Genomic DNA, 27,413 nt, shown 5'->3' on the forward strand with positions numbered 1-27,413 from the left:
AACTAAGATTTGGATTGAGCAAAATTCTAAAATTCATTTCTTAAGCAAGAAAAATAATAATAATAATAATAATAATAATAATAATAATAATAATAATAATAATAATAATAATAACTGCGTTTGGGAAATCACTAGCTTCCTAATTCATAATTAATCTTTTTTTAATAAAAAAAATAAATAAATTACAAATCTCAGTAATAAACACAAAAGGTCAAGTAACCATTTATCATTTATTTCTTGTAGTAGCACAGAAAAAAAAACATTATCAACAATCTGTCAAATTATATATATTATATATTATACACAGAACACTAAGTTATATCTTCACAACCTCATAAAAGGCCTAAGTAACACTATATTTATTAGGATGATTTATAAACACGTTTTTAAACTAATATAAAACCATTTAACCACATCTCCTTTTCCTCTGTCCTCTTATTCCAGTTTAAGACACTCAATTTGCCTGAACCATGCTAAATAATGTGAAACATCTTGAAATTGATTCGTTTATAAACCATCTGTACATGATGTGAACTAACTTTGGGTTTATTTAGTTACAGTAGTAGATCTTATGCATATGTGCATTACAAATATATACAATATTTTATGACTTGAAGTTTTTGGTGTTTGCTTCCTTTGAGGTTTGATGCCCACTAATGTCACAGGAATTCAATCATGTTGCTCCTATCAAGCACTTCCAACTGCAAGATCTTAGTGTTGAATGTTTACTTCTTAGTAGTTTACCTGGTCCCCCCAATATACCAGAATTCATCCTGCTTTCAAATATCCAAGCTCACTTTTTGGGCAAATTGTTTCCTGTTGTATAAAAATTAGGCGTCGCGCGCGCGCGCGTGTGTGTGTGCGTGAGTGCGCGCGCGCGCGCGCGCTTGGGCAGTCTGTTTAGTTACGCATTGTTGACGTGCTCAAGGAAAGATCCTGGTGATGATGAGAGAGGAATGCGATCAACGAGCCTGTTTGTGATTGCGGAACTTAAACACCCTACAAAGGCGGACAGAAAAATTTACAGCAGGAAACACGTAGCAGTCAGGGATCTCCGGCACATTTTCTACCTGGCACTTCACGCCTTGATTTGAGTCAGTGCTTTCACTTTAGCCACGCTCGGTTTGCTTCGGAAACTTAATACTGTGTGAAGTCGAAGTGCAGTCCATTTCTTTCTTGTCAGTCCGGCCATGAGTGTGTTGTGTTGTCGCCTCTGTCTCTGCGTCGCTCCCCGCATACTTTCACGTTCGACTCATCCAGAAGGCGTGTGAACACCTGGAGCAACAGGATAGCAGTGCAGAAGTGCAGCTTTCAGTCCTCTCGGAAAGAAAACATGAGATTCACCGGCTACATGAGACTGCGCATCAGGGAGGCTGTGGACTTGAAGCCCACCTCTTTCTCCACGCGCCACACTTTCACCAGGAAAACCCAACAGCTGGATCCCTACATCGCGGTCAAAGTGGACGATTTTAAAGTGGGCCAGACAACCATCAGACCCAGGACCAACCAACCCGTCTTCAATGAAGAATTCTGCCCGTATGTATGCGAGGGCAAAGTGCTCGAACTGGCCGTTTTCCACGACACACCGATTGGATACGATGACTTCGTGGCGAACTGCACCATGCAGCTGGAGAGTCTGTTAACGTCATCCAGCAGCAGACAGACGTTTGAGGGATGGGTGAGGAATAGTTCTCGTATTTACATAGCCATTACATAAACACAGATAATTCCCACTATATCGTAAATGCACACTGTCGAAATTTAGGTGCTCCTGATATTTCTATGTAACAGACTATTAGATAAATACTGAATTGAATGAAGATACGTTTTTATTGGGTGCACATATTTACACTAAATCATACGCATATAACGTTATTATTATTATTATTATTATTATTATTATTATTATTATTATTATAATTATTATTTGTGCGTTTTGTATGTTTGTGTGTGTGTGTGTGTGTGTGTGTGTGTCTGTGAGTGAATGTAGTTTTGTGTTTCATATTTCACCAGTCAGCAGAGTAAGGGGAAAAAGCTCTGTGTACTAACGTGGAAACATTTGCCTTTGTGTGATGTGGTTTACCTAGAGTAGTCAGCATTGTACTGTGTTAAATTTAGGAATGGAAAATCATACTGGTCATCATAAACCAATTCAGTAACTGCTTCAGTTTCTGTTTTACAGTAAGAGTCTGTTATGAGGCCCGGCAAAATAAAATAGGAGCTTTCATATGAAATGTGAAATAAGCTTTTATATGAAATGACTTTTCTATCTTCACTACAAATGAGCTGAAAATGCAGTACCTGTAAATATATATATATATATATATAGTCACATTCAAAAACTGCAAACAAAAAGTGCAGGATGTTCTGAAGCAAAAGTTTGTTAAATTGTGCATTAAGGTGCATTGCACAATTGTCTGTTTATAAATCAAAACACTTTTTTGTCACTGTCCATTTTTAAGCTCATAAAGGAAAGGGCATTTATAAAAGAAGGACAAAAATGTAATTATATATAAATATACCTCTGAACTTTAGTCAGATCTAAAAAGGAGGTGACTGACTGAATACCCAGATCCTCTTGGTCAAGGACCAAATAAGGGAGCTTAAAACTTAACTACTTTACTCTACTTTACACTTTTACATGATATCTAAAGCGCCTCAAAGGGCCCTGAAGCTTGTAACACCAGGGTCAAATTGCTACATGAAACAAAACTATTAAAAAATTAAATAGTAAATACAACAGCACACAATCCACAAAATTTACATAGCCACAAAATTGTACACTTCATACACACATTTTAGATCTCACAGTCAGAGAGACTATGATGTAGCACAGTTTGTCCCCAAACCTGAAACATACTTCTAACCCAAAGAATTTTCTTTTTTTTATTCTCTCATTTTTCAAATCATTACTTAAATAAAAGTAGGCAATTAAAACAAATGAAATTGCTCTGATGGGGTTTAGTAGGAATTGGACTGGGGAACACTAATATACACCAGATCTTGCTGAACTGGTATCAGGTTCCCTACACCCTCTATACTCTACACCCAGTGAATAATGGTATGTCCCACCCATCCTAAAGCTATCTGAATTTACCTGACAGAGTCATTTGAGAAATAAAGCGACACCTATACCATGTTTACAAGTCTGTATTGTTAAAAAGAAACCATTTTTTTCTATATATGTATTTTTTATTCTCACACTTAAGGTTATAAGCATTTAAAGCTTCATATAATATAAAGATATGACATTTTTTTCTAAAATGTGGATAACAATGGTATTTATTGTTGACTACCCAACTCAGTCTCATAAAATAAAAAGGTGAAAGTCAATATTTAAAACTTATCCATCCAGGCAGTTCAAAAGACAGCTAGAGGTTAGAGGGTGAAATAGTAGATAAACTGTTATACCATTGGAATTGGAGTGGTTTGACTTGCATAGTACTTTATATTATTCACTTTGGCCACATGTTCATGACACATAAATTTACTATGTCTGTGTAAATGTGTCATGCATATAACATTTTTGTGTTCCTAGCCCTGATTTAATACCCTGATCTATTGACAGCACATGTATTCAACACAGGAATTAAAAAAAAAGAAGTTGTATTTTTTTGGCGTTAAGTTATACAGTGTACTGCTATTGTTTCCTATAGACCTCTGTAGCTGCTTCCTTTGTAAGGGTCTTCACTGCACTGTTCATGCATTAGCTAGGCCTTGCACAAAACCACAGAGCTGCAACCCCATTATGCGTCATGGAAACTCATGCATTCTTCACCCACAGCAAGATATCGTGCTTGCTTTGGTCTGATTTTGTCGGGTTCACAATTGTATTGTATAATTTAATTTATGCAGCACAAATCACTTTCCCTCTTACAGCAGTATTGTGTTACCACACTTGCCTTGCAATTGTCTTACGATCAAATTTGCCATCTTGTCAAGGTTTCCAATTCATCAGGTGACGAACCTCTCAGTATCGCTCAGATTTTCACTAGTTCTCTCACTTGCTCTCTTACATTGTAGGAAAGCCATGGGACGTTTCTCAGGGATATCAGACCACAAATTATAACTGGTGTAAAGTTTAACCCATTCATATCCATCTCTTGAATATTGTAGGTGTAGAAAATGTACCACTGGTTAGAACATTTCTTTATCTTTATTAACCCCCTGGATATAAAGAATATAGAGGTGGCTTCATAAGTATTTAAACAGTGACACATTTTTCATCATTGTGCCTCTGTACACCACCACCACGGTGGATTTGAAAAGAATTTCAGCTACAATTTAAGTGATTTTAAAAATATTTATATTGTGTTTACCATTCAGGATTTGGGTCAATATCCATCTGTATCCATCTGTATCCGTCCCGTCTAATCATTTTTTGCAGCATTTGAACGAATCCGAGCAGAATGTATAGCTATAAACATGTCATATATCTCTATAAATGAATTCACTCTGCTGCTTCTATTTGCAGTCACATTATTAATAAACACCAGTGACCCAGTTCCACTGACAGCCATACATGCCCATGTCATAACACTGTCTCCACCATGTTTCATAGCTGATATGATATGCTTTAGATTCCTTTCCTTCTCCACACTCTTCTCTTCCCATCATTTTGGTATGAGTTACAGAGTTACAAGGTACAGGCTTTTTTAAAAAGTGTTCTAGCAAAGCCAAAACTAGCCTTTCTGTCACCAGTGATTTGTATTTTGAGGCAAAACTTCTGTACTTATCTGCATTCATCTACTTTAGTTCACCAGCTCACCAGTGCATTCTTTAAAATATATATATATATATATATATATATATCGAATTGTTATGAAAAATGAAGATGCTGTGAAATACATGGCTGTAACTCCTACAGTGTTAATGCAATCTTTATGTTAACCCCCTTGAAGGTAAAACACTTGAATTACAACTTTGTTATAAATATATTTTTACATATGAAAGGGCTACTCAGGGCTGAGGTGGCAGACAGAGGTGTCAGACTGTCTTCATCAGCAATGCTATGCAGTTGAACTAACCCTACTGGATTCCTCTTTATCTCACAGAACCGCATGTTTTTCAATCCAGAGCACCCTATAGGTGCAGCAGAGGACATAGAAGAATAATTATAATACTGAAACCAGTATAATTTGAATTAGATATTCAATTAGATGTGAGAATATACTTAACAGCCAACATTTAAGCACAAGATTTATCTATTAGCACGGATATTTGCAAGTTGGTCTCTGTGGACTTGTGATATTATTTCCTATTTTTTTTTCTTCATTTAGACAATACCTGCTTAGGATGTTTCAGTGAGTTATTTCTGAACAATATACAAAAATCGAAATGGCAAAAGTGAAACGTTTTTTTTACTCAATGTCACAAGAAATATGTAAGGAAGTATACAGTCTGTATTCAGTATTCAGCTAAAATAAAACAATATATTTAAACTTCTGTAAAAAGTTTAAATATCAGAGACAGCCGAAGGTAAAACCATTATCTGAAGTAACCAGTCAGTATGACTAATATACATAATATGAAGTTAGTCATTAGGTATCAGGTAATTCCTGACAAGACAGTAGCTCTCCCTTCATGAAGGTTAGCTGACCTTTGCCTGTCTTAAGTTTATTGCTCATACCAAATTGATTCCCTTGGTTTCTAGATTCTCTCAAACCAACGGCTATCAAATAGAAAACAGATGAAACTAAACTAGGAGGTGGATAAAGGTTTAGAGAATGCTCAGGTCCTGTTTCCTTTTCCTGTAGTTGTTAGAGTAGCGTATTTTCCGATAATTGACTGTGGATAGTAAGTCTGTATTGTATGCTTTGAAATTCTTGTGTATGCGAGCCACACAACAGGTTTGTCTAGTTCTCAGCTCACACTGCTGCTTGTGGAAAGTGTTAAAGAGACAGACCGAAAGTGCCCGTGTGCTGCAGAGAAAGCTAGAGACTTAAGCGAGGAACAGCACGCTTTGCTACCTGTATCAAAGCCACAGACCCAAACCAGCTCAGCTCACCAAATGAATGCCCACTTCCTAGTTTCAGAAAACAAATGTGAGCTTGTAAAATACTGCTAGTTTACAGATATATAGCAACAAGCTAGTTTAGTGTGTGGAAAACCTATATTTGTAACAGGTATAGGATTTAGATACAATTCAGGGAACACACCCTGGATGGGTTGTTAGTCCAATTTATGGCAGCATGTGCATACACACACACACACACACACATACACACACACAAATCTAGCATAGCCAATCTGCCCGCCTGCATATTGTGGGGAGGAAACCAGTGAATCCATAAGAAATCCAGTCAAACACAGATACAGCATATAAAAATTAATCAGATGTCAGTTTATGCACTAGAGAGATTGAAATTGCCCTTTGTTCTTTATTGCTCGTAAGAAAACATTATTTTAAGCCTTGTTCTGTATCCATTTCACCAGGTTAACCTAGAACCAGAGGGCAAGGTCTACATCTTCATCTCTCTCACAGGATCCTTCACAGATGGTAAGTTCCTGCTGCTATTCTGCTGCTGTTCTGCTCAGTCTCAAATGTACACAGCTAAATCTTCACTATGATCACTCATGTTCAGTGACGTCTTTATGCAGAGAATAGGTCTGATGTGTTATTTCTTACCTTTTTTTCTTAATAAGTCTGTGGTTTCACACTAGACTTATATTGATCTTTGGAATGTGAAGCTGGCTTGTGTTAGATGACCTCATCTTCCATGGCCACTTGTAGCACATAAAGTCACACTTTTAGCCACTGCTAACTCACAGACTCTTTCACTATCTCACTTATAGTAGCAGATTCTAGCAGGCTTGTGTAATAGATAACAGACTGCTGATTGTCCCTTACTTTCATAGTCTCCTTTAAGAGCAAATAATTTTTCTCTGAGCAAAATCATTAGTTGTTCACTGTTGTTCTTGTGTTCCAACCCCATATAATATTACTTACACGTAAAGAGTTGGTTAAATCTGTTGCATAGAAAGTATTGAGGGCTAATATAATCTACTAATATAATGGACTACTAATATAAGTCTTGGAAATCTACCAGCAGCTTTTGTTTTGTTAGGAATACGTTCATGCAGTCACTGCTGTGGAATTTTACTCTCTTTGTTTACTGTTATACTGGTATACTGGTGGCTGTTTTTACCAAAATAACTCCAAATGCAAAGCTACAAGCTAACTGGGCTTCTTCCTTCCATTATTGAAACCATTTAGTCTTGTCAGGAACCATGCATCAAAAATGACAAACTGAAGGGAATCACACAAGATGATCTAAAAACATTTGGATTTTTATTCCAAAAAAAACTTTCAGATATTGCAAATGAACTTTTAAACTTTGAACCACTTAAGGATGATTATTTTTTTTAGTTAGTATCTTTTCCTAGCAAGATAATTTGAATAAATATTCTTTGAGAATCACTTTACAATAACATGAATAATCTTGCACTAATACTGTAATTCCTACATGCATTTCTGTGCATGATAATTCAGTCCATGCTCATATTCTCATATCACGCATGAATTCACAAGTGTTACCATTTTATGTTTATTTTTCTTAAACCAGTTTGGAGACAAAATATTAGCATCCTTTCCACACAGTCCAGTTAGGATGCTAATTTATCCTGCATAATGCTGCATTTAATGTGACTATGCTCACACTACGTTAGTAACATAAAAATCCTTCCAGTTGTTCCAGTTACTGTCAACTGTTTCTGCTATCTGGTATTTGAAGATATTATACAAATATATATATATATAGTACCTCAAATGATATACACATATGGGTTGATTTAAAAATGCCCACTGCTTGGGGATTGTTTGAGGAAATCCATTGAAACCCTGCACCTACATGAACCTGGTTTATTTAAATACTCCTCTTTCAAGGGAAAATTTGGAAATATATATATCTGTGTACAAATGAAAGAATTCACCAAACTTTCATTATCAGATATTTTCAATTCTCTCTTCTGTCCATCCTAGTAGAGGGAAGCTATTTGCTTTCCCACACTTTCCCACCCCCACAATTCATTCCTACTTTGACTTTTTTTATCAGAAGTGATTGCTGTACACTCCAGGACCCCAAAAAAACCTTATTTTTATTTACAAGTTTATTTTTACTTTTACTTTTTTTACACTTGAGATTTGGCAGTTAGACATAAATACCACTTATTCACCCAATCACTCTAGTCTTAAAAATATACATGCATTAACTTTTCATTTAAACTACTATATATGTAAGATGTATCTGAAATAGATTTTTTTTACGATTTGGCCTGGTTTCCACATGATTTTCATCAATTGCATAATATGGAGGCTTTGATCGAGATCTTAATTGTGCTTTTGACCTTTAACCATGGAATACTCATTTCCTTTCTAGAAGTTTTTGACATTATGTGCTCAGCTCTTAACTGATGTAGTTCTCATCTCACTAGGATTTCGGACTAGACAGTACCCATTTTAAAACAAAGTGTTTAAATACAATGTATAGAAATAAAGCTCTATTTTATTGTACAAAAGTATTTTGTTTCCAACCAATTTGACATGCCTTTGACATTGGTGGAGTGTTTAACAAGCTCTTTCTTGTAGGTCTTATGTGTAATTGCCTTGTATGTATTAGTACAGTTACTGAACGTGCTTTTCTCCATATCCATGATATTGCTTGTCAACAAAATGTGAAACATTGGCCCATTTGGCCTGGAAATTGCTCAATAATAAGATTTTTGTCTGCTTATACCATTCGAATTATCTATCAGTTAACCTGACTTCTTATATTTATATGCCTATATATTAGAGTTTTATGACATTTATTACCTTACATAACATTGCTTCCTCTTTTCTTAACAGTACTTCTCTATTCCAAAACATCTATACAAATATCTGACAATGATATCTGACAGGTCCTCTGGCAGTGATGTGTGTCTTTTTGTTTTTCTTTTCCTTCCTTCCTTCCTTCCTTCCTTCCTTCCTTCCTTCCTTCCTTCCTTCCTTCTTTCCTTCCTTCCTTCCTTTCTTTCCCTCAGAGGATGCACTTGTTAATGGATGGAGAACTCATAAGCAGTTAAGCAGGAAAAGACAGAGGGCTCTGAAGAGGAAAGTGCACCAAGTCAATGGACACAAGTTCATGGCCACTTTCCTACGACAGCCTACATTTTGCTGCCACTGCAAAAATTTCATATGGTGATGTTATCTCAGACAGCTTCACACACTCTCTCACACACAATGTAATTATAATATCAATAAAACATGTTCTGTATGTAGTACAAATAGTCATAACAGGCAGTAAATATTTTTATGCATGTTTAAGTAATATGGCTAATATTTTAATAGTTTAATTAAGGCAAATTAATCGTGGGAGTGTTAGAAATCTATGCTGAACAATCATGGGAATCAGTACTAATAAAGTTTAGGAATCCTGAATTAGGAAAAACTAAGCAATTGTTAGTAGAACGAAGTATCCTTAGTTAAATAATCTAATTTTATCTTCAAAAATACTGAATGTGTATCTACCATCTCTTTCCAGGGGAGTTTTCGGAAAGCAGGGTTATCAGTGTCAAGGTAAATATCTACAATCTCAAATTGTTAAAATACCTTAAATACTCATCAGCAAAATATTTGTATAACTGGGGTAGACCTAATGCAGCAGCGGGCCTGAAAAATACCTTTACAGCAAGGGGTTTTTCCTCTTCTGATTAATTTTTTCTTTCAATATGCCAGTATGCACTTGTGTGGTCCATAAGAAATGCCACCATCTGGTTGTTAGTGAATGTCCAAAGATGAAGAAAACAGGAAATGAGGTATGACTCATTTTGAGGGTTTTTCTGTAATTTACCAGAATTTCCTGCTCTTTTTATGAGTATATTTTATAATTAGAGAGCATAAAGCAATAAATTTGTAAACCATCTACAGTATATATTCATTAAATTTTATCTTCCAAACATAAGTACATTCTTTCTCATAGGGTCCCAGTCAAGGTTTTAGCATCAACATACCTCATCAATTTCATGTGCACAATTATAAAGTGCCCACTTACTGTAACCACTGTGGATCACTCCTGTACGGTCTGCTGAAACAGGGTCTTCAGTGCAAAGGTAATTGAAAATTTTATGTAAAAACTTGTGAGGTGTTATGTGACTTTGTCTTCATATGAGAACTAATCTGATTTATTACTGTAATTTTTCACAATGTTCTTGCGAGTTTATTATTAGTTTATATTTTACTAATGCAACCAAAGAGAAGCTAGACCACCATGCACAAATACATTCACACACTCATTCATACCAAAGGAACAACATATATTAGCCAATAACACATACTGACAGGTTTTTGACAGACGAGAGAAAATTGGAGAATCTGTGAGAGTGGTAGCTCAGTGGTTAAGATGTTTCACTTTTGATCCAAAAGTCATGAGTTCAAATCTTCCAAACTACCTCTTAACAAAAGGCCTTCAACCTTTAACCATTTTGTTATATACACTATATTGCCAAAAGTATTTGCTCACCCATCCAAATAATCAGAATGTTGTTCCAAGGTGTTCCAATCACTTCCATGGCGACAGGTGTATAAAATCAAGCACCTAGGCATGCAGACTGTTTTTACAAACATTTGTGAAAGAATGGGTCGCTCTCAGGAGCTCAGTGAATTCCAGCATGGAACTGTGATAGGATGCCACCTGTGCAACAAATCCAGTCGTGAAATTTCCTCGCTCCTAAATATTCCACAGTCAACTGTCAGCTGTATTATAAGAATGTGGAAGTGTTTGGGAACGACAGCAACTCAGCCACGAAGTGGTAGGCCACGTAAACTGACGGAGCGGGGTCAGCGGATGCTGAGGCGCATAGTGCGAAGAGGTCGCCAACTTTCTGCAGAGTCAATCGCTACAGACCTCCAAACTTCATGTGGCCTTCAGATTAGATCAAGAACAGTGCGCAGAGAGCTTCATGGAATGGGTTTCCATGGCCGAGCAGCTGCATCCAAGCCATACATCACCAAGTGCAATGCAAAGCGTCGGATGCAGTGGTGTAAAGCACGCCGCCACTGGACTCTAGAGCAGTGGAGACGCGTTCTCTGGAGTGACGAATCGCGCTTCTCCATCTGGCAATCTGATGGACGAGTCTGGGTTTGGCGGTTGCCAGGAGAACGGTACTTGTCTGACTGCATTGTGCCAAGTGTAAAGTTTGGTGGAGGGGGGATTATGGTGTGGGGTTGTGTTTCAGGAGCTGGGCTTGGCCCCTTAGTTCCAGTGAAAGGAACTCTGAATGCTTCAGCATACCAAGACATTTTGGACAATTCCATGCTCCCAACTTTGTGGGAACAGTTTGGAGCTGGCCCCTTCCTCTTCCAACATGACTGTGCACCAGTGCACAAAGCAAGGTCCATAAAGACATGGATGACCGAGTCTGGTGTGGATGAACTTGACTGGCCTGCACAGAGTCCTGACCTCAACCCGATAGAACACCTTTGGGATGAATTAGAGCGGAGACTGAGAGCCAGGCCTTCTCGTCCAACATCAGTGCGTGACCTCACAAATGCGCTTCTGGAAGAATGGTCAAAAATTCCCATAAACACACTCCTAAACCTTGTGGACAGCCTTCCCAGAAGAGTTGAAGCTGTTATAGCTGCAAAGGGTGGACCGACGTCATATTGAACCCTATGGATTAGGAATGGGATGTCACTTAAGTTCATATGCAAGTCAAGGCAGGTGAGCGAATACTTTTGGCAATATAGTGTAAATGAGATTAGGTAACTCTGGATAGCGGCATATACCAGATACAGCACATGTATTGTAACAGGGACCCTGGAGATATGAGGTGGCAATGCTACATGCTGGCCCACTGTAAAACAACACACTGCCCTATTCATTAATGCTTTCTAAACTATTTATGCATAGTTATGAAGTGTTATGAAGTGTAGACACCCTTCAAAACCTTACATTTTTACACATGTTCAATTCTTAGTCTTTCTTTCTTACTGTCTGTTTATTAAGTCCTTCATATATATACCCACTGTTATTTCACATATGTGTAAGTAAAACATTTGTAATATCTGATGTTCAGGTTGTAAGATGAATGTGCACATTCGTTGTGAAAAAAATGTTGCTCCCACTTGTGGGGTGAATGGTGCGGAGCTGGCTAGCAAGTTGGCAGAAATGGGCTTGGAGCCAGGTAGACTCAGCAAGCGCAGTTCACAGGTATAACATCCACTGTACATTGAAAAGAACAGCTTTGTTATACCATGAGACCAAATGAACTAAATGCATGTGTGTCTATTTGCCCTTTCCACAGACAAGCACGTCCTCTGTGAAGACAAATTCTAGTATTAGAAGTCTGGGGCAGTCTGAAATGGCTATGAAGGACAGTATGAACGTGGGGCTTGAGGATTTTACATTCCTCCAGGTCCTGGGAAAAGGCAGCTTTGGCAAGGTGAGACATACTTACTTTACACAGACCACTTTTTAATAGTTTAAGGTGTAGAAAGTAAAATGAGGGTTTATCCTGCAACCAACACTAGTCCAAGAAGTTATGTTATTACCCTTTCCAGGCCTGATTAGAGTAAGGCAGATGATATCTGGCAGACACATAACACACATCAAGACATATCTGGAAGAATGCTAAAACATAGATATCTCAACTGAGAGAATCTAATATATCAGGGGACATGAAAGATTTTTAATCACACGAGAGATAACACTATGTAAATACATACTGTGTACATACTATCCACATTTCTGATCTGGGATTTATTTCTGTTCTCCTCTTAATGTGTTTATGTAATAATTCACCATAACCAGTGCTGGCTGGTGTTTTTTAAAATAGAGGAAACACAGCTGTCTTTTAATGAAGTAAATATTTTTGTGTGCTTTGTATTATCTGTTTCATCTGTTGATCTGGCCTCCTGTACAATTCTTAGACTCTCTTAATCTCTTAGTATTTGTATCTCTATACTAATTCTTAGATAAGTAAGAGCATTAACGGGCTTTTGCAAAATCAGGTCAACAACATTAGCTTGTGCTGTGTAGTGCTAAAACACAGCTAAGCAGCCAACTAGTTAGCTCAATTTAACTGAAAAGGATGTGACAGCTAGATATATAGATCTGTAAATGGTCAAAAAATCAAACACAAGTAATCAAACTTTATTCTTACTATTCATTTACTATATTTACTTATTCCATTCATACAATAACTAGCCCTAGTGGTATGGTAAAACATTATGGATTTGGTTTCTGACTGATTCCTGCAAACTCTGTGAGTTTGACTGTTGCAGATATGTTTAAGTTTGAGATGTCATGATCATTACTGCTTTGATGACTGGGAGCTGATAAAGGGTTATCTGTATCTTTGTGAGACAAGCAAAGAGCACACTGTCCAGGAGGCAAAATGTCTGCTGTCCAATGAGTGTTAATCTTTGCTTCCATTAAACACAATGTACTTGAATCTGTGTGTACACATGTGTACAGGTGATGCTGGCTCACATGAATGCTAATGAGCAAGTATATGCAGTGAAGGTGCTGAAGAAAGATGTCATACTCCAAGATGATGACGTAGAGTCCACTATGATCGAGAAGCGAGTGTTGGCTCTGGCTCACCATCACCCATACCTCACACACCTGTACTACTGTTTTCAGACTACTGTAAGTGCCTAAAGACAGTTTCAAACTCCTGAGTTCAAATATGTGCAGATACCTCTTAACATAAGGCCTTTAACCCTCAACTGATCAGTTATATAAATGAGACTAAGTCACTCTGGATAGCGGTGTGTACCAGATGCAGTATATGTATTGTAACAGGGACCGTGGAGCTGTGAACAACCCACTGCCTTATTCAGTAATGCTTTCTAAACTGTTTATGCCAGGTTATGAAGTGTAGGGACCTTTCCAAATCTTATATTCTCAGTCTCTCTTTCTTACTGTCTATTAAGCACTTCGTATGTATGCACTATTATTTCACACACCTGTACTACAGTTTTCAGACTACTGTAAGTGCCTAAAGCCAGTTTCAAACTCAGGCCCTATGACAACACAGCTCTATAGAGATTTCCCCTGCACTAACATAGCACATTCAGCTTGACAACTAACCAGTGAATTGTAATAAGGTTATTTATGAGATTGATGAGAGTGAACTTTAGAAACAATGTTATAGTAATTTTGCTGTTTTACTCTCTTTCTGCATATCCCCTAGTAATGGTATTATATGGTGTGAATATAAAAGTCATGATTAGTCTGTAACAAGGTCTGGAGATCAGCTTAACCAAAGCTGTTAGTTGAATCCATCTTTCAAATATTTGACTTCTCAGGCTCAGGAGAAATCCAGATATAAATTCAAATTGACCCCTAAAGAGCAAACCAGAGGTGATGATGACAGGGATAAAAAACCTGTCCACAGCAGCCTCTTTAAGCTATACATATTTATATCATATACACTCTTATTTGTTTGCTTTATGACTTTGTTGAAGGTTTAATCAGGCATGCTAAATAGCCCTTGGCAGTTAACCAGTGTTTGCATAACTATAGTTTCAGTAGGAACTAGCATTTTTTTTTTTGTCATATTTAAGCACAAACAAATGTGTGATGTATCTGTTACAAGAGACAAGGGGTTATAGTGAAGAACACTGAGATTCTTGTCCAGAGTAAATTGGGTTGGGGGAAAAAACATTTCTGTATTCCTGTAAGTAAAGGTAGTTCCTTGTTGTCAGTCATCATATGAGTGACTTCATTTCTGGTTGTCACACCAACTTTACATGACATACGTGAGACGTTGTTTCCTTTTAAATGAATGGAATGTGCCCTTGTGTGTACCGCATAGTGAATGATGCACAGGTACTTTTGAACAGTAGAGGGCAGCACATTATACATTTTTAGTGCAAGCTGGCACAAAAAATCCTCTCTTCTCGGTAAACAACATGTGACACGCTTTGCATACCAGAGATAGTACAAGCATGCCTGTTCTAGCCTCTGCTAATGTTGAGGAAGTTAAAGGTCCTGGCCACTGACATAATGATTTGTAAATATTTCACTAATGACAGATTTTCAAACCACACTAAAGCAGCAGCCGAGAGAAATTCTGTGAAGCGTTTATTATATCAGAAAGCTTTCAGTATAATCAGTTTCTTGTATTTTATTTTGTGGCCTTATCGTAACAAATGAGGAAGTAGTTACAGTATAAAAAAGACAAAAAAAATTTTAATAATAATTAAAGGTCATTATTGTATTTATGCTACGTATTTCTTTTAAACGCTAGTATCCTCTCGGATTAAATCTGTGGTTTGGTAAACAGTATTCTAAAAAGTTTCATGTTTCTGGCTTGATCTCTGTCTTTGTTAGGACCGTTTGTTCTTTGTAATGGAGTTTGTGAATGGTGGAGACCTCATGTTTCACATTCAGAAGTCCCGGCGGTTTGAGGAGGCCCGAGCACGGTTCTATGCTGCTGAAATCACCTCAGCTCTTATGTTCCTCCACTCCAAAGGCATCATTTACAGGTGTGTTATTGGTTCTCTATTACTTTCTATTACTTTTTTCAGATATATTCAGTGTTTAGTATGGAAATCTTCAAAGGGTCTTCTAGTGCATATGGATATGTATTAGTGTGACGTCATTCTTGCTGCGTACCACAGCAGACGTCCTCTACACAAACTGTACGTCATAAGTTATTCATTTGTAGGTGAGGTTTCTCACCTGCCCTACTTGTTTGTTTAAGTATGCTTGTTTGTACCTGTCTCTGCTGACTTTTACTGGTCTTATAGACACACCCTGACTGATTTTTCTGCCCATAACTACACTCCTGTCTCACCTCTCACATATGACCTGAGCTGAGCTGTTACTCATCCAAGCAATAAAAACACAACAGTCCAAATACAGGCAGAGCACAGGCCATTGTTTCTAGTTTATTTATAAAGGCCTATGCTATTCGCCCATCTCTAGGGCCTTTCATTGGAATGTTTTTGTAATTCATTAACAGCCAGTCTATTACACACTTGTTCCTAGGGCAATTTAAAGTAGCCACTATGTTGTATTTAGAGCAACCAATGCCACTGACATGTTTCTGGAAGTTGGTAAGAACCCAGAGGAAGCCCACTTAAAAACTTCACACTGTGGTAACGCAAGCTCATGACCCTGGAGCTGTGATGAAACAAGTGACCTGCTAAACAACATGTATAAATGTATAAAAGGGAAAATCTATTACAGATTGTTATCATATGTGTATTGTGTGTGTCTCTGGTTCTGGTTTTCTGTTCTCATACAATGCTAAATGCAGTACATCTAGTAGACCTTAGTATTCTGATGTTTTTATGTTTGTTAGTAGTAACTAGTACACAAGTGACAGGATGGTAATAAATAATTGAAACTACTTCATGCAATTAGATGATAAAGTAATGGTAAATTAGCTGTGTTGCCTGGTGGGTGGCTCTATAGTTTTAGAAAGGACAGCAATTATCAGCTTGCATCCTAACTAACCTGTAAAACTGGATTGTATATTGCTCTGCCATTTTTTTTATCTACGACACTGTCAAAGAGTATGAACTTATATGAACTTAATGTGTTAGATAAATAATGACTAATCATTTTAGGGGGCTGAGATGATCAAAAGTGGGGTGAGCTTCTTCGTAGATACAGGTGGGAAGAGCTAGAGAATTTATGTTATCTACTTTTTCTAGAATTATCTATTTTATTATTTAAGGTCATGCATTTTAAGTTCTAGTGAAATACAAGTTGCATCTTTTGAGTGACCATTTATTTATTTATTTATTTATTTTTATGTTAATTATTTGACAGACATATGGCAATGTTTTAATGTTTAGCTGGCCTTTCTCTATGTTGTGCAGACATAGGACAGTTCTCCCACTTAACTGGAGTTATTATTAACTGCAACACATGGTTTGATTAGAAAAGTATTAAATATTAGTCTGAACAATCAAGATTATTGATGGAAAAATAATTCAACTCATGAATTTCGATTTTCCATAACTTATTATTGGAGCAAATGTGCATTCTAGCAAATGCAATGTTTCTGTCATTTTTTTTTTGTACAGTAGAGTTTTAGTGTAACGCTTCAGACCACATAAACCACAGCGTTTCAAACAAACTGATATCACAACAAACACTACATTCAAAACTGAGTTGCTTTGCACTTTGGATCATTTTGATCATGTTGCATGACCTCTTTCAGTCGTAGATAACATACCAGTTTCCTGATATTCATCCGTCACTGAATGCCTGTGATACAGCAGCGCAGCTCCTCATTGTTATGCTTGTTGACTTGAACTTGTCTGTGTTCTGTTTGTTTGGGTTTTTTGCAAGAACGTCTCTATGCACATTCTGTCTACGTATCTCGTCTGTCTACAGTTGACCCAGTAGTTCTGTAGAACATGCAGGTGTTTTTAGTAAACATGATGTCTGCTGTAATTTGTGGTTTCGAATATGTCATCCTGCTATGAACTTCAATCAAGTTCAGGCTTGTTTTCTTACAGTAGGCTCATGATTTAATGCAACTGCAAAGGAAACGTGTAGACCTATAACTGACTTTAGTACCGGCTTTCTACTCTTAGTTGATCATCCAAGTTGTTAGCTGCTTATTTTTCTTTGTGGTTCACTTAGAGTTGGTTGGTTGAGCATAAAATGATACCAAATCATGGTTAGGCTACTGCTTGTACTGAAAGTCACACCGACAGTTATGTTTTCCCCCATGAAAATCGTTCATGAAACTGTCACTTTCTTGATATAAAAAAGAATATGACCAATTGTGACCTATTGAACCAGTGTTAATGTATTCATTGATAGCACTTTTGTACATCGCTCTGGAAAAGAGCATCTGCCGAATGCCAGAAATGTAAATGATACGATGGTAGTTTGTCAAACCTGGGTTAGACTTCCCGCTGACCTTATTTTTATAGACTTATTGTATCTTTTGTCCAATAAAGATTCAGTGTTGTTGGTTTTTATGTTGACTGTCTGTTTCACCTTTCAGCATTTATACTTGTGAAGTTTCCTCAGCTACAGCCCTTAGCAACAGGAACAATACATACATGTCTGTGATCCCTGCTCGCTTCACTGCACCAGTGGATCAACAGGAAATGAGTCACTTTAGAGAGTTATTGCATCATTATCCTGTGTATGAATTTGTTGTTTATTGTAAATGTAATTTGGGGATTTTTAAAAATTTTACAATGCATTGTTTGTTTAATTCAGCATCAGTGGGGTTTTTTTTTTTTTAGATGAATCATTGTGTTTATGCTTGTTAAATATGACTGTTTGTTTCATCATTCCATCTTGCTGACTAATGATCTCGGATTAGGATTGGACACACTTTAATCCAGTGGTAATCTGTCTCTAATCTAATCTCAGGAAAAAGGACTAGGAGTTCTCTTCTGGCCTGCTTTGTTTAGAGCCTGCTATTACCCTTGTCCTCTCTTAACCCAGTTGTCATTTAGGGACAGAACGGAATACAATTAAAGAAGTATTTTAAAAAATATATTTTTAAAACGTTTATAATGATGCTATCTGTGGATGAGCATGGACATTTTGAGCGATGCTTTCCTCTAAAGAAGCTCTGTCCTTCCCTTAAATCATTAGTCTGCAAGTCAGTGTGGTTAGTGTATGACATGAAATGGAAGATTACACACAGATAATGCTCTGTATTAAAGTATTTGGAATAATTTAAGAGAGGTTTATATTAGTGCAGTGGTTTAACACCGTTATAATAGATGGCTAGATATCTGATGAATAACTGAATAAATGATCTGATCTTTTTAATGTAACCGTCTCTGTCCAGATCCCACTGGTTTGTGGTTAATGCTTGGAATAGTTGCTATACCACACAGTACTGCAATGCCAGCAATCCACCACTGTAGACGTGAGAAACTACATGATTTCGGCGAGCCTGAAGTTTTGTAGCCTTCCACATTTTTTTCCATCTGGAGAGCTGGCTGTCTCCTAAGCCTGAATTTAGACTCCTTCAGTCACAAACTCATCTGGGATATCAATAAAGCATCCTTCTTTATTCCGGATTGTAACATCACGTAGTTACAATTACCCTTTTATTCTGTTTTATTCTGTTGGATTTCCTGATATCTTTGAGCCCTTATTTCTTTGTCTGGAATCCCAGCAGTCATTCTGTAACATGATCTTTATTTTGTGCTCATGTGCCCGACCTGTAAGCCCTCCCATGTATTTTTTTTGTGGGAAAGTATCAAATGTAGACTGTAAAACTCAGGAAATGAGTCACATTGCACAGTTGCATCATAATTTTAAAAAGAAAAGAAATCTTTTTTGTACCCTTAACCAGTGACTTTAACCATTGAGCCACCACTCAATACATGAGATAAGGATGTATAATCAGCAATTATCATTTGCACTTGTACATCCCTGTAATAACATACAGTGCTTAAAACAGACTTAAACAATTTGCTTTTTATTTTATAAACCAAAAGCCACTGAGGCTAGTCCTTACATTTTAAATGCTGTCACCCGATTGCAAATATTGTCATATGTACAGTGTTTATAACTTCTGTTATGTGTGTCAATATATGTGTCGGTGTAGAGACCTGAAACTGGACAACATACTACTGGACAAAGATGGCCACTGTAAACTGGCAGACTTTGGAATGTGCAAGGAAGGGATGAGTGATGGAGCCCTCACTGCCACCTTCTGTGGGACACCAGACTACATTGCACCTGAAGTAAATATTTTCTCAGAACGATAATGACATGTTTAATATACACAGAGCATCTTTAATGAATGTGCATGTTTCCATTCTCAGATCATTCTAGAGGAACCGTACGGCGTGTCTGTGGACTGGTGGGCTATGGGAGTCCTGCTGTTTGAGATGCTGTGTGGACATGCACCATTTGAGGCAGAGACGGAGGACGAGTTGTTTGAGTGCATCCTCAGGGATGACGTGATCTATTCATCTTGGCTTAGCAATGAGGCAGAAGACATCCTCAGAGGGGTAAGCTAAGCTGTTACCTAGGGTCAGCAAGTTTAAGACTATGTCATAAACTTTTTAGTTTGGCAAAGTTGGCTGTAAATGAGGGGGAAAATATATAATAATAATTCAACAACCAACATCCAGTCAAGAAATGCAGGTGTACAGGCCAGAAAGCTTGTGAGAATTTGTTCTGGGGTGTGGAGGTGTGAAGTCATCTCTCAAGACAAGCTTTTCTTTATACTTTAAGCTTTGTATTATTTCTGAGTCCACATGAGTCATTCAATTATTTTTTTTGTGTGTTTCCTTAAACAGCTAATATCCAGTAATCCATGCTGACGCTTTCTGTTAAAATACAAACAACACAATGCACAAATCTCACACGTCTACTCTTTACATTTGTACTACACTTTTGTCGAAGGTGAAAGGTCTGTTCCCTCAGGCACTCCTGAATCAAGCTGATGTTTACAAATTTGTAAAACTTTCTATACTCTGTTCCACCACACTGCCTGCCTAAATGTGTCACAAGGTGGATCTATTCCGATAAATGAATGTGTTACATTTTCAATGCAATACAGGCATTATATCTAGAAATAGCATAAATATTAGTATCATCTCTCACCTGTATACTGCTTTATAGAAAAGCATTGTTTCCGATGAACAAATCTAAAATGAAAACGTCACTGTATAAAGCTTTTTGTGAGAAGCTTAGGGGAAATGCTCAGTGGCGTTCAAGAGTCTGACTAGTAAAATGTTTCTTTTTCCATTCCTTTCTATTTAAATACAAAAAATTTGCATTTCAAATTATATTATTGAAAGCAACTTTTTTTTGGTATTTGGTATTACGTCAGTCTCCTTTTTGCTTTAATGACAGCGTGCACTCGAGCTGGTTTGTGGAAAAGTTAACGATCCAGTTTAGCTCTAACGATCACGTGCATCTTTAGAAGAGATTAGACACACCTGAACACGTGCTTCAATAGAAGAGATTAGACATCATGGAAAATCTGACCTTTCGTACAAAGCAGTTAACAGGGTCAATGTCACACATTTGCATACATTTAAATAGGGAGCTAGAAATAGTGCAGAATCTTGAGAATTAATATATGGAAGATACTGAATATTTGCTTTCTTTGCTTTCTCAAAAAGATTTGAAAACCTTTAGTATAAAATACTGTTGGTTTATTTATTCATTTAATTTTTTTTTTTTAATCCCAGTTTTTCAGCGTTGTCTCAGACTTTTTGACTCCACTGTATGTATCTTTTACAGTTCAGTGGCCATTGAGCAGCTGTTGCAGAGAATCGATTTACATAACCTCTTACATAAGCTCAGCATCATGAGGTTGTAAATATTAGCATCAGTGCTGCACCATGAAGCCTGGCATCTGCTGGGCTGTGAATAGAACTGATTTATCCCAGATCTCTTTATTATTTTGTACAAAGTCTTTGGCAGAACTCTCTATTCTCACGGGTTGGAAACATCTAGACAAAGTCAAAGTCAAAGGCATTTGCATCTCAATATTTGTTTTAACAGATCCATGCTATACCGTGATATTGACTCAGTTAGTGTGGGGACAGCATTCAAGGGAAAAAGCAGCGCAGTGTAGTTAAGAGATTTGTTTTAAACCCGTTAATAGATTAGTTGGTAGGATACCATGAGGGTTGTGACTATGAGGTTTGATCTAGATCAAATGAAGACTGTTGGTCAAGGCAAGTTTAATTTATGGTTATTTAATCCCATTCCACTTCAGTAAGGGTTAAAAGGCTGTGCCTGCATGGATTATCCCCTGTGGCATGTGATTGTATCTCTCTGGAGAGAAGATTAGAGGGACATAGACTGTGAGGTTCAATGCACACAATGTAATTTAGAGAACATTATATTACATAATGTAATATATGATTCCTTTTGTATGTTTTTCCTAGTCTTGTTAATATTCCTGTGCATTTTTGTTAGCCAGAAATTGTATCTATTGGCACTTAACCTAGATTTGTTTGTTACTTACAGAGCTTGTATTATGATTTGGAGCACATATAGTAAAGTAATTACATGTTTCTACAGTTGAATGCAGTTGTAGGTGGAAACACAAACCATCCCAGCTACACAATGAGCAGTCATTTTCCCAGGTGGTACAATCTCTTCGGTTCAGCTCCATCCTATACAAAAGAGATTGCACAAGAGTTCCTCTTTGATTTACAGCTGTGAAGCAAACCACCTCTTATTTTCCTTCTGTGTGTAATAAACTGCCTTGTTCCTAGCTGTCTGGGCCAGCACAAAGGTTAAGAGTTTGACCCGTGCTGACCTTTGAGTAAACAGCTCATCCCTTTTATCTGTCGATTTAGTATGCAGAAGTATACCAAGCCTCCAAACATGAACTGAAGCCAGACTAGATTGTCGAATTTAGTATTAAGCACATAACATTTTCATCTCCTCCAGTTCCTGACCAAAGACGCTTCAAGCCGGCTGGGCTGTATAGAGAGAGATGGAGGCGAGAAGGCAATCACTTCTCACCCCTTCTTCAGAGACTTGGACTGGGAGAAGCTGAGGAAGCGTGAATTGGATTCCCCCTTCAAACCTCGAATAGTAAGCCAAGCCAGCCAGCACAGTCACACCTCCTAACTTTCATCACCAGCATTACTATTTCAATTTATAGTTGTGCTAGGCCATAACCTTTTTATTTAAGCTCTAATTGTGACACTGATACGCTATTTGCATCTGACTGGACTGAAATAGTTCACTGCTTTATTTATAACCCCTGCCCTGTTTGCAATGTGCTGTGCAGAAATCTTCGGTGGACGTGAACAATTTTGATCCTGACTTCACCCAGGAAGAGCCCACACTCACCCCTATAGAAGAAGCACTGATCCCACTGAACCAAGATGACTTCAAAGACTTCTCATACACAGCTCCTGAGCATGTTTAACCCACAAATATGTGTTTAATGCTTTTTTACACTTAGGGTCATACATGTACAATCTTGCTAAAATAAACATTTAGTCCTACCAACATTGAAAATGTTTAATGGAATCTGACAGGGTGAATTTATGCACAGTTTGATCCACTGCTGTCCAAACACACCAGAACACGTAGGCCATATTTTATTTTTAATCCTTACTTTGCCATGAAATCCTCTTGGACTGCACACTTAGTGCTGTGATTTCCTATTCCATTGCTTTAAAACTACTATTTCGGGTTAGTTCTACTTTAACATGCGTGAGTAATTCTGTCAATTAAAAAATCCCATAATCACCTAAATTAGTTGTGTTATGCTTAAGAAAACAAATCATTTTCAGGGCCGAGTTCCCAAGAGAAGGATTAAGATTGGCTGGTTTACCGTTTTTTCTTGTTGGAACAAGTCTGATTCAACTCTAATAGGACAAGCTGAAGAGTTTATTATCATGGTGTGTTTTCACTTCTATAAAACACATCATTAATCCAGGACTGTTGCTTGGAAACAGAATAATCACAAAGACATTGCTCTCTACGATTCAGTGTAATGGCTATGAATTGGAGTGAATCCTCTACATGAGCATTGTCTAGTCGTTTTCATGCTTATGTTGCATTTTTTTTCCAGCTGTCAACATGCAGCTTGAGTCTGGGTTTAAGATAGATTGAACTCAGTGCATTGGAAAAATAGGCATCTTGATTCATGTTTACAGATGTCTTAATACACTTCATATATGTGAAATGAACTGTGCACTTACAGTAAACACAAGAACGGGTACACTTCCCTTATTTTGGTCATGAGGTTAGCACTGCATACGTCAACTGGAAAAGGGACTTCCGGAAGAGTGCTTATGATAAATTGACTGAAAAGACTGGATATTTTATGTACACTGATGTGATGTGTGTGAGACTTATCAACTGCCTTAAGTGTAAACAGACCAAATAATGTAATAAATGTTGCCTTTTTTATATTACCTACATGCTGGTTATTAATAACTGACCACTACTTAATGCTCCAATCACATGGGAAGACAGGCCACACGATTGCACTGTGCCTTTGGAATGGGAGAGGAACAAAGAAAAATTTAACAAAGAGAAAACATCTTTCTCTATGGGTGCTTTTATTTTACACAGCCACTGAAAAGTGCTTCAGAAAAGATGACTCTGCTTTCTGGTTTCTTGGTATGACAAGCTGCAGTCTTATTGACCTTAAGAGAGAGACGAAAAAGTGAGACTGCAGCGGAAATGATTGTTTAGAGCTCATAAAATGTAAGTGAAAACAGGATGTCTGGCAAATGTAAATAGAAGTTATTAAAAAGAACAATGTATCAATCATTAATAATTAAATACTGGTGCATTTGGCAACTTGCTATGGTAAAACACTTCCAGATATCAGAGCCTCACTTACCTGACAGATAGATGCATTTAATTTCCAGCTCAAGATCGAATTCTGTGCTGACAAAGAAAAATGTGTAAAGTGAGCCCATCTAAATTTATGACAATTTTATTTAAAGATTCTTGTTAAAAGTATTAGTAAACTATTTTCTTCCAGTTCAAATGGCTTGCATTATTATTTCCTGTGTATTTTAGATGCAATTACATATAGTAACATATGTAGGGACTGGAGGGACTAAATGATGACTAATTCATTACAGTATTATTATTATTGTTGTTGTTGCTATTATTATTATTATTATTATTATTATTATTATTATTAGTGCTGTTGTTGTTGTTTCAGCAGTTGAAGTTAAAGGAATTGTGAATGTCAGATCACCTTCAACATCCCCTCTTCCCATGTCCTTGAGGTCTGGTGTCTAATATCTGGTAGGAAGCAGGAGTTCTTTCTCCCCACAACCTACAATTCTAAATTTAAACACTTTTCTGTAACACTGAGATGGAACAGAGTAGCAGACAGCAAGGTGTCATATCTCAGTAAAGGGTGTTAGTCCTCTTGATCAAAGATAATTCTTCATGGCAAAGTGCACAGTAAATAACTCATGCAGTGGCTTTCTAAAGAATTTCACACACATTTGTGGTTATTAGCTGGTTTTGGAGAAATGATCCAAACTCTCATACTTGTTTACTTCCCTACTGAAAACCTTTTATGAGACCATCAGGTAGGGCTGGGCAATATGATAGTATAATATTGATATCATGATGATGAAGGTCAGAATATACTTTTTTTTTTTTTTAAATACTGCATTATGTCTTGTTGTAACAGTTTGTTAAATAAATAGCACTGACAGACTCATTACAAGCAGCTGATTTGATGATTTGCTGTACTGTAAAGTATTTTTTATTTTCAGTTTGAAGTGATAGCATACATATTATCGATTGCAGAATGTCTTCAAATATGGTGATACAATACTTTTATTATATTGCCCACCCCTATTGTCAAATAACAGAAATAAATAATGTCTACATTTATGATCCCTGAGTCAATTGAGCATTTTATTTCATAGCAGTCATGTGGGTTAAAAGCAGCTTATGGTGGTTTATGGAATTTGATTTCTTTTCTTTCTTTCTTTCTTTCTTTCTTTCTTTCTTTCTTTCTTTCTTTCTTTCTTTCTTTCTTTCTTTCTTGCTTGCTTGCTTGCTTGCTTGCTTGCTTGAGAATCTGTTCATCTCCTGGTGCTCAGCCAAGAAATAGTGTTAGGTTACAAATGAAAGAAGAAGTTTAGCCGTGCGTTCAGCTGGGCTGATGTTTTCCACAGCAAGCAGTGCGACTGCCAAAAACTACCCCAAACTGGCTGAATGGTGTCTGTGTGAGTCAGTGCACTGAGTCACTGGATTGCCGAGAAGTTCATTGGGTTCTTACAGAAGGAGGCTTATGGAATTTTTCTAGCAATTTCAATTAAAAATCCTAAAGCAGGATTTGTATATGAACACATTTTTGAATGAAAACAGTTGGTTGAACCACTCCAGTTTTACTACTTACATAACATTAAGATATTAATAGCTCACATGTTGGTTATTCTATATCCTGTGCTGATTACTATTTATAACTTAGAAGTCTGGCCTTCCTCCTGTAATTACACCAAGTACTGGCGACTGCATTCGACTAGAAAGGTACTGTGTTTTAGCTGGTGAAAATGACGCTTTATTTAAAAAAAAATTTACCTTTCTTTTTGTCATGCCATAGTCTCTTCTTATCTTTGCCTGTTACGACATCGACTGCACCTAGCCTTTATTTACATACTGAATAGTAACCATATAATTTACAAATCTTCACTGATAACTTCTACAGAAGCTGACATTATATATTGGCACGGTGATTCCATTGGGTAATCTGATTAGTAGCATTAGCTGTCTGATAATCAAACAAAACAAATAAGCAAAGCTATGACCTGATCTCTAAAAGGGTTGAACATTTACCCAATTACATTTACCTATGACCATGTGAACAGTGGTAGAGGTGTACCATGGTTTATCTAATATGCAAATGAATTGGGTATTAGCTGCCTGTGTGTGTGTTTGATGCATGATGCAATAAATAATGTTAGTGTCTTGGGTGAGATCAATGCTGTAAATCAATTATTGTACACAAATACAGAGTATGGCTTTGAGTAATGGTTTATGTAAGTAAAGAAATAGTGATTATAAAACAAAGATGAATGCATTCAAATGCATTTAGTGTCTGAATCACATCACGCATTTCTTGACAAATTTTCTTGCATTGCAAATAGGCATATATGTACTGTCTAGGATAAATATTCAAAAGTGCTTAAAATGGATGTATCCTTCTTACTCACATGTTGGCCTTTTTACTGTTTTCTAGTCTGTGTCAATGGCAGCCTGTGTGTGGGCTTATATTTCCTTCCTTTTACTCATCATGCTCAGATATTTTGATATGGATTCCCATTTATATGTTTTTACTCATTTCCTTGATATCAATTCCCCGACACAGTGGTGCCATGATATTTCATTTTTGATGACAGAACTATTGAATAGTCCATAATATTCTGTAGAATATCAGTGCCGTAAAGTTTTATTCAAAGAGTAAGGCATGAGCAATGGACAGGGTAGAATGGGTTCTCTCTAGTCATTTCTTACGTGTATTGTCTGTTGTACAGTGCGTCTTCTAGATCTTTATTTATATCAGTTACAGTCCATGAGTATCAAAATACAAACGAAGCAGAAAGGCAAAATGGCTGTGTTCGGTGTATATATTATAAATATTTTGTCTTAAGAATATCACTGTGAAGGTCACTGTTAATTTACTAGCACTATCTAATGACATTATTGACAGAGAGATCAAATGTGTTGACCTTTGTAAACAAATCTATTCACAGACCACGCTTTATCCTTCTCTCTGACAGGCCAGTCAACCTTACTGACTGATGTGCAGCATGTGCACTTGAAAAACGGCGCCATTTCTGAGGATGGTATTACACAGGTGGGGGCATGTTCGAAATGAAGGACATATTAAATTGGAGCAGCCACATTTGTCAAGTCAGCTTCGCACGCACAAGCATACTTGACAGCCTTTGCTGATAGATGACTTTAATGTAGGTTGGGAAGGTTAACTGTGATATCCATAACTACACATAGTTGACA

The 27,413-nt window shown here is 37.0% G+C and overlaps 1 protein-coding gene across 1 annotated transcript; it reads left to right on the plus strand.

Annotated features, from left to right (window-relative positions):
• Nucleotides 1-870: 870 nt before the first annotated feature.
• On the plus strand, nt 871-23,834 carry prkchb (protein kinase C, eta, b). The gene is made up of 14 exons (XM_058379524.1): nt 871-1,678; nt 6,436-6,499; nt 9,022-9,178; nt 9,522-9,556; nt 9,716-9,795; nt 9,960-10,089; nt 12,055-12,188; nt 12,283-12,420; nt 13,455-13,628; nt 15,318-15,472; nt 19,531-19,669; nt 19,751-19,939; nt 22,347-22,493; nt 22,693-23,834. Exons 1-14 carry the CDS (start codon nt 1,334-1,336, stop codon nt 22,831-22,833), a joined length of 2,028 nt encoding a protein of 675 aa, XP_058235507.1. The 5' UTR covers nt 871-1,333; the 3' UTR covers nt 22,834-23,834.
• The last annotated feature ends 3,579 nt before the right edge of the window (nt 23,835-27,413 follow it).

The sequence above is a fragment of the Hemibagrus wyckioides genome, linkage group LG25 (assembly GCF_019097595.1).
Source record: "Hemibagrus wyckioides isolate EC202008001 linkage group LG25, SWU_Hwy_1.0, whole genome shotgun sequence".
Lineage (NCBI taxonomy): Eukaryota > Metazoa > Chordata > Actinopteri > Siluriformes > Bagridae > Hemibagrus > Hemibagrus wyckioides.

Excerpts from the sequence above, each read along its gene's own strand:
- prkchb (XM_058379524.1), top strand. The coding sequence starts at position 1,334 with ATGAGATTCACCGGCTACATGAGACTGCGCATCAGGGAGGCTGTGGAC. Across the intron at positions 9,179-9,521 it reads CACTGCAAAAATTTCATATG|GGGAGTTTTCGGAAAGCAGG; the intron begins GTGATGTTATCT and ends ATCTCTTTCCAG. Across the intron at positions 19,670-19,750 it reads CAGACTACATTGCACCTGAA|ATCATTCTAGAGGAACCGTA; the intron begins GTAAATATTTTC and ends TTCCATTCTCAG.